This window comes from Idiotropiscis lumnitzeri, chromosome 7 (assembly GCF_059441095.1).
Source record: "Idiotropiscis lumnitzeri isolate Australia: NSW breed Sydney's pygmy pipehorse chromosome 7, RoL_Ilum_1.0, whole genome shotgun sequence".
Lineage (NCBI taxonomy): Eukaryota > Metazoa > Chordata > Actinopteri > Syngnathiformes > Syngnathidae > Idiotropiscis > Idiotropiscis lumnitzeri.
Genome location: NC_142397.1, coordinates 12,764,662 through 12,772,421, shown reverse-complemented (window position 1 = coordinate 12,772,421; position 7,760 = coordinate 12,764,662). Strand labels below are relative to the sequence as shown.

At 39.9% G+C, this 7,760-nt stretch overlaps 1 protein-coding gene across 3 annotated transcripts; it reads right to left on the bottom strand.

The window, feature by feature from the left end:
* Nucleotides 1-196: 196 nt before the first annotated feature.
* On the bottom strand, nucleotides 197-7,749 carry aifm4 (apoptosis inducing factor mitochondria associated 4). Of its 3 annotated transcripts, none has more exons than XR_015844206.1 (19): nucleotides 7,591-7,749; nucleotides 7,003-7,092; nucleotides 6,307-6,416; nucleotides 6,109-6,218; nucleotides 5,587-5,631; nucleotides 5,428-5,509; nucleotides 5,234-5,346; nucleotides 4,651-4,737; nucleotides 4,487-4,578; nucleotides 4,275-4,405; nucleotides 2,884-2,999; nucleotides 2,737-2,808; nucleotides 2,598-2,661; nucleotides 2,323-2,399; nucleotides 2,107-2,224; nucleotides 1,938-2,036; nucleotides 1,792-1,867; nucleotides 1,399-1,718; nucleotides 197-897 (listed from the first exon to the last, which is right to left on the bottom strand). XR_015844206.1 is itself a non-coding variant. In XM_088300073.1 (19 exons), the coding sequence occupies exons 2-19, from the start codon at nucleotides 7,089-7,091 to the stop codon at nucleotides 867-869; spliced, it is 1,617 nt and encodes a 538-aa protein (XP_088156199.1). In that variant the 5' UTR covers nucleotide 7,092; nucleotides 7,591-7,749; the 3' UTR covers nucleotides 197-866. The 3 variants fall into 3 exon arrangements, 2 of the variants coding, with proteins under 2 accessions (XP_088156199.1, XP_088156200.1); XM_088300073.1 differs by having other exon boundaries at nucleotides 1,399-1,503; XM_088300074.1 differs by lacking the exons at nucleotides 7,003-7,092; nucleotides 7,591-7,749 and having other exon boundaries at nucleotides 1,399-1,503; nucleotides 6,109-6,241; nucleotides 6,307-6,411.
* Between the last annotated feature and the right edge of the window lie 11 nt (nucleotides 7,750-7,760).

Sequence of the window (7,760 nt, the reverse complement as noted above, 5' to 3'; positions counted from 1 at the left end):
CTCCTGAAATGAAATGAGCCTACGTTGAAAAAATGCGCAAGCGCCACTCACGAATACCCGGATGAGAACATTTCTGTCTGTTTACTGCCATCTACAGGGTTGGAGTATGTCTACCACAATTACCGGTAAACGAAACCATAAAATGACATTGCAAATTAACAAAAGACTCACTCCTAATAGAAAAAGGACACGATGATTAGTGAAATGTTTTATGATAATTTAGATACAATGCAAATAATGCATACATACAAAGATGATAAATGAATGATGGACATTGGTGTACAGATAAAGGAATAACTACTGCCTTAACAATCATCCAATTTTATACTGCAGACTTGGAGTGGTTAATTAATTACCACCTGTTTTCAGCTATATTTTATTTTCATGTTGTCAGTGCTTATATTTGCTAAAAATGAAATTACCCGTTTACGTCTACATCATAAAAAACTTGACCTTACTCTGTAAATGAGTAACACAAAAGACAATGCTTCCAAGCTACTAGAAATGTAAACAAGGTCATTAGGCCTGAATGTTTCTGTCTTTTTTTTTTTTTTTTTTTTTTTTACACCTGATCATTATAATATACAGTACACTGTAACTGAAGCATCTTCAGAAAGTATTTACTGGCTGACTTGATATATATTAACTGGCAGTGTATATCATTCAGTTAAAAGTATTATTAAGTTTGATGGCAAGCATATACATCCATTCTGAAGTTGTTGGTGTCATGGTGGCAATAAGACCAGTCGAGTAAGCTCAAGCCAGCCAGACATTGACCGGCTTTCAGAATGCTTGAGATTGCGAGGAGATGGGATCAAGACGGAAGGCGGATGTGTCCTTTGTCAGTGAGATGCATTTCGGACGCCTTACATCTGTAGCCAACTCAGGTCTTCAGCTCTGAATAGAGAAAAGGATCATACTACATGTAACTACTTACAAAAATAACACAACTATAGATGGAAAAAAAAATGGAGAAAAAAATGTCAACATACTACTCCATCTTAGTGCGAAAGTAAACACCTTAATGATGCACTAATGTCATCTTTTTTTCACAACCTTGTGATTCAAGTGAAGTGTTGTTCTCGTTAATAATTATTGTAATTTGCTCTCTGACATAATATAACATGGTGGATACCAAGTTATGAATGACGCTGACTCAAACCTGTAGCGTCATTTGACTTTTGAAGCAGTTTATTCCAAGACATATTTGTTGTATTTTGAATTTTATTATTTATGCCACCTGAATTAAGAGGTTCCACTTCATATTACTGCTTCGTCTTCTTTAATTTAAATGAGTGAACTAACTGCTCGCCCTGCAAGAGTAGGTGCAATGTACCTTTTAAACATCGACTTTGCACATATGTAGCTTCTTTTGTATAAGCGAATAATCACACTCACTGAGTCTGCGCTTTTGTAATGCGCTGGCCTGCGGCCATCAGTTCTGCCAGCTGAGCCACAGCGGGATCAAACATGAGGCTGGCCGCCGCCACTACCGCATCATCTCTGTGGAGAAACAAGAGTGAAATAAGTGGTCTAATCCATCCCTTGTACTGGTGATAAGCACGTCTGCTTTCAGAGGTTCAGGGTTTAAATCTCAGATTTGATTTCCGTAAATTGTCCATAGGTGTGAATGTGAATGGTTGTTTATAAATACAGCATGAGCGCCGCATTTGGTTGGCGACCACTCCAGGGTATGCACTGCCTAGCCCAAATCAGCTCTGATGGGACAGAAATAGTTTGACTATGTGAGTCTTGATAATTCATACCAGCACATATTACTTATCTACTTACTTAATATAAAATGCCAGGAACTTTCTTTCCTCTACTTTGCCTTTGAATATGATTTCAGTGTAGCCCTCCCCATACCCTGCAGAAATGAAAAGGAAAATGGCATTAAGAGTTGTAAGTAATCTGTAAGTCAAATAGAAAAACATTACCTGTGTATCTGATACTTTTTCCGAGCAACACAGTCCAGAAGAAAGGAACAGACTCGAGTTTGGTGGGTATATTTAGCATATTGAGGGCAGCAACTTTTCCTGAAAGAAAAAAAAGAGAGACACAGGCTGGATGATGGTTGCAAGCTCATCAAAATGAACCAAGTCCTACCTTGAGCTTGTGACATTTGCCAGTGACCCACATTGACCCGTTGATCACCTCGAATGGTCAAAGGAAAAGATGTGACGTCTCCCGCACTGAAAACATCTGCTACATTGGTCCTCATGAACTGAAGAAAGACGTGTGACATAAATTCACCACTTCACAATATGCAACAGGCATTCGGTCGTTAACACAGCATTGATGGCCACAGACTGTTCAGTTCACCTTGTCTACAACTACTGCTTTCCTGGCCTCTATTTCAACTTCACTTCCTGCTAGGAAGTCAGAATTGGGAATCACACCTGAAACATACATAGACATAGGCCAAGAAAGTTAGATAATAACATCAATACGAGTAAAACACTACAATTAGTGAAAAACTTTTCACATGTTTTAACACATTTATTACCATTATTAACCATTGCAGATGACAAATATACGTAATTAACAATGCTGCAGCATAAACTTTACCTTAGATGGAATACAACAGGATTAATTACCTATTCCAGCAATCACCACATCAGCCTCCAGAACTATACCACTCTTCAGCATGACCTCTTTCACCTGCAAAAATATCCCCCCCCCCAGATTGGAGGTAGCTCAATCACAGTCAATGTAGTGGTAAAAAAGTAGAATTACCGAGCCGTTCTCTCCTCTGATCTCTGTGACAGCGTCATTCATGTAGAACTTCACATTACGTTCCTCCAACATCTTCAAAAGATGAGTTAGAATTGTTGCCATAATAAATATCACCGCAATGACAGTTGCATCACCATTGTTTCTTACTTGCATGGTCATATGGCCGATCTTGGACCCCAGGGAGTGTTCGTAAGGGTATTTGGTAGTTCCAACAATGGCCACACTGGAAGATTTGTTCGCGAGATAGGATGCCACCTCCATACCTACAATTAAAGGAAAAAATAAAACACGAGAATAAGCTGATACGAGAAGAACAACAATAGAGAAGGAAAAATAAGCGTATGAATGAATGCTCATTAATGACTCCATCTTCAACATATCCCATTTCACTTACCAAAGTAAGGTCTCGCGCATGTTATTGATTTAAAGTGGATTCTTTACAGTTGCATGACAATTAAGAATGTCAAAATGTAATTCATTAACCACGCCAAGACAGTGTTTTATTGTTGTTATACTTGTCTACTAACAGTGGTTGGATTACCTTTACAGTAAAAATTAATACATTTGACACCACAAAAAGTGTCAAAATTGAATGACTAAAAAAAACAAAAACTCACCAAGTATATAAGAGTTCAAAATCATGAAAAAAAATCAACCATTGTCTCATATGCTCTGGGTGTGTCAACTGCATGCGTAAAACCACGTCACTTTGATAAATGTATTGTACTTGTTTGAACTCTTCCTTGTGCCAACACACCTCTACATGTTTGAGCTCTGAAAATATGTCTGCTTAATGCCTCTGTTGTAGATCCCTCCAAGTCGTCCGGGGGCTTTCCACACCACAACGAGAGGCGCTAGCGAACATCTACCATCACCAATTTGGCCTCATAAAAGTACTAATTCCTAATTGCACTAGAAAACCCTGCTTCCTTATCAGTATGCTGATGAGAAAAATGAAAATGTTCTCCTAGTGCTTGTGTGGACACAAAATACACACAAAGACACAAAATAGCTTATACCGGGGGTGTCAAACCTACGGCCCACGGGCCGGATGACACCCGCAAATCGTTTTAATCTGGCCCGCAAGAAGATTTGGGAAATAGTCTTTGTTTTATTGGGGAAAAAAACAAAGTAATGCATAAACGTGTGTATTCAACTACTGGTAGAACCAGGGCAGCATGCAAATAGCAATAATCTGCATAATAATGATGTCAATTGTTTTATGTTATAGATCATGAATTTACTGGTCCAGCCCACTAGGGAACAGATTTTCCTCCATGTGGCCCCTGAGCTATGAAATGAGTTTGACACCCCTAGCTCATATTGTACTCGGTGGATATGTGTATGTGGCCTGCGATTGATTGGCGAGCAGTTCAAGGCGAACCCCACTGAACGGCTGGGATTAGCTCCAGCTCATTCACAAGCCTAGCAAGCGCTAATGAAAATGCATGAATATATGAAAGAGGTGGCAATTGAGACGGTGTCAAACAAAATGTGTGTGCAATACATTAAAACATATGAATAAGAAACTTGACAACCGATGAAGGAGGCTCCAACGACAACAGCCTTGCGGCCCAGGCAGGAAGCATGGATGTCTTTGGCGTCTTGGTACCGCTGCAGTAACTTCACTCCTCTCAGGTCACTACCGGGACAAGTGAGTGGCCTCGCTCTGTGGATATCAACATTTTTCACATGTGTTTTCAAGTATGAAAAGAAAAAAAGGTGTTGTTGAGAGTAAGATAAGTCTTGCCTGCAGCCTGTTGAGATAAGAAGCTGGTCATAATGCAGCAATGAGCCATCCTTCATCGTCACCGCTTTATCTCGCGTGTTTACACTCACCGCCTGAAGACCAGAGAATGTAAGCCTTTGTAGCAGATCATTAAAATAAAATATGACACAACCTTTCTATATCACCTCTTGTTCTGTCCGTACTTCTATCCCAAATTGTTGAAAAAATTCATCAGACCGGAGGACAATGCTGCTGCTGTTCTCATTCAAACCCTGAAACAAGATGACATCCATCCATTATCTGAGCCGCTTATCCTCACAACACTTCCATGGATATTTTTCTTGGAAATCTACTAGCTAATGGCACAAATGGAAAAATAGTGGAACCTCTTCGGTTGAACGTCCTTAAAGTGGTACAATTAGATTTAGACATAGAGCTTGAAAAAAAAATTCCTTTAATGCCCCGTAAAAATTGCCGTCAATGCCGCATGACATTACAAGATGTCAGCTTTTTGCTTCGCCGTTATGTGAACTTTTTTCTACTACCATCACAGAAGGATAGCAGTGATGGCAATGATGAGCCCTGTCCACAAAAACATGGCATGATTGTCAAGGAAGAAAAGGATTGCCACGAAGAGAAGAGACAGGCGAAAATAACGGGGAGTGCGTACAAAGATATTTTGAAAGGCTGATCGATCGCCCAGATTTTCCACCGCATTAGACAAATGTACTTCATTAAAGAAAAGTGCAAGGTCGGGCAAAGTCTTACCTTACTCATCTTGGGCTTGTCATAAGGAGGCAAAGAGTCTTTGGTTACCATGACGATTCGGCCCTGGTAGCAGTTCTGACGGAGAGTCTCAGCACACACCAAAGCCGCAGGGCCTGGACTCGGAGAATATCACTATCAAGTTGATCCTGCGAAGCAGATCCATTCATAGACCGAGGAGATGAACCAGTCCTTACCCCCTCCTATAAGCAGGATGGTATGTGTGATGTTGGGTAAAAAACTGCACATCTCCTTCACACGTCTGGTCTGTTTAAGAGACTAAGGGAAGACAAAGTAATTGTTAACATGAGGTCAATTCAGCATTACTTCAGCAAACTTAAAATTCGTTCACTTACCTTTTTCTTGATGGAAACGTACACATTTCCATCTCGAACGTTCACCTGTGAAAATGGTTGACATACTATGAGGACGAGGGAGAAGCTACCCTCCCATACAACAGCAAGTATTGAAAAACAACTTTAGGTCCAGTTCTGATCACATCTTCAAAATCCATTTTGGACACAACACTTAAAATAATGAGAGGATGTGTGTTACCATAAAGCACATCATATAACTGGTAAGTCTTTTTGATTACCTCTCGAGTCAATATAAATCACATGTGAAAGCCTGTTTAAAATACAAATAAAAAATGTATATATATTTTGTTTATAATCAACACAATGTCAAAACAAAGCCTTGACATACTTGCAAGAAAAGAGTTATTGACACATCTCTATTGGAGTTAATTTCAGACTGCAAAGGTACATAACAGTTATAGAACATAATTTCATGAATTGCAGATGTATACCGAATGACACTTTAAATAACATGTTGAGAAAGAAAAAAAAAGACATATTAAAAGTTGAGATGGATTTTACTTTGTGGCAAGGCAGAGAGTCCAGGCCGGGATACTCCTCAATATCTCCAGTTTTAATATTGAAACAAGCACCATGGAAAGGGCATCTCACTCTGTTGCCAACCAGTGCTCCTGGAATGCCAAACAACATGCATCTGCTCAATGTAAAATTATACTTTCTGAGCTGAACGGTTGCAATTTGGTTCGGAAGTAGATTTACCTTTAACCAGAGGAGCGTTATAATGAGAGCACTGACTTCCGACTGCACTGTACTGACCCTCGGTGCGGACAAGCAACACTTTATGGTCTGCCACGGCGACAACTTTCATCCTTGATTACAAAGAGGGGGCGGGGGTCATATCGGCAATGATAATCATCCTATGAATATACAAGGTGTGTCAGAAAGGTTCTAGGACTGGTGTCACATTAGATACATTTCAAATTTAGTACAAGGTTTCATCTTTGAACGCATGCCCTTGGAGTCCAACACACTTTTCCAGTCTTTTTCTGTCGATCTCCTCCACAACTTCAAAACTGCCCATCCATGTCTTCAAAACCTCTTAAGCTTGTTAAAGAGAATAGAAAAAAGGTCACACATGGCAGGTTGGGTGAGAAGGGAGGTAGCGCCAGAACAGCAATGTTGTTCTCGCTTCTTCTTGCTAGGAAGTGCAGGATGCTCAAGGCATTGTAAACAGGTGAGTTGTTATGGTGAGTTGTCCTAACATAACCATCACCTCTTCTCGCGCACTGAATGGGGCAAATGCCACAGGATCTGTTAAGCAGATGTACTGGTTAATAATCTTGGACACTGAAGGGGAAAGCTCTTAGTTTAGATTTGAATTTTTTTAACATTAGACCTGGAAGTTTTCAGACACACCCCGTAGTTTCCTGTAGAAAACAGTGTCATGTGACATACTGGCCATCTGTGAGGTCGTCCTCTTGACAAACCAGTCCGGTCACCGCCTCCAAATCTTCACCTTGATCTTGTTCTTCGTTAGGATTCATACTGTCGGAACATGGATCACATGTCGTTGTGAATGCACCATTGTCGGTTGGATTACTGCTGGTATTGCTGCTACAAACACTCAACTGAACTGTACTTTGCGTGAGAAATTAGTTCTTGTATTGCATTTCTCCCACAAAGTATAATTTCTATAAGATTCTGACAGACATGGAGGCTTCATGTATTTTATCCGTGAAGGAATAATGCCTGAAATGCGATGAATTAAAAAAAAAAACACGCCCACACTGTTATCAAGTTAAATACGCTATACGCATGCAAATAAATTACTAAAAATAAATGCAAAATAACCTAGCTGTCTATTTAATTTAAAGACAAAAATATGTGTGTATTTCAAGTTACATTATATTACTTTTCAACCATATGCTTTAGTTCTCTGGGTGACTTAAATGTCATTCAACCAACCCAAATAGATGTTAAAATTATTAAAATCGCTGAACCGGCGTATTAAAAAGCATAGACGCTTAGATATGCGACGCTCACCTTTTCTAACGATTAGATGCTCGATAAAACTAGAAGAACCCGGTCGGTGTTTACAGCAAACAACCAACTGTGTGATGCATTCAAGAGCATGTGACAGTCGACTCGACTGTTCCGCTCTTCTGGTAGTGACCGACGTTACGCCATTGTGCCAAACCCGGAAGTCCGTCTTC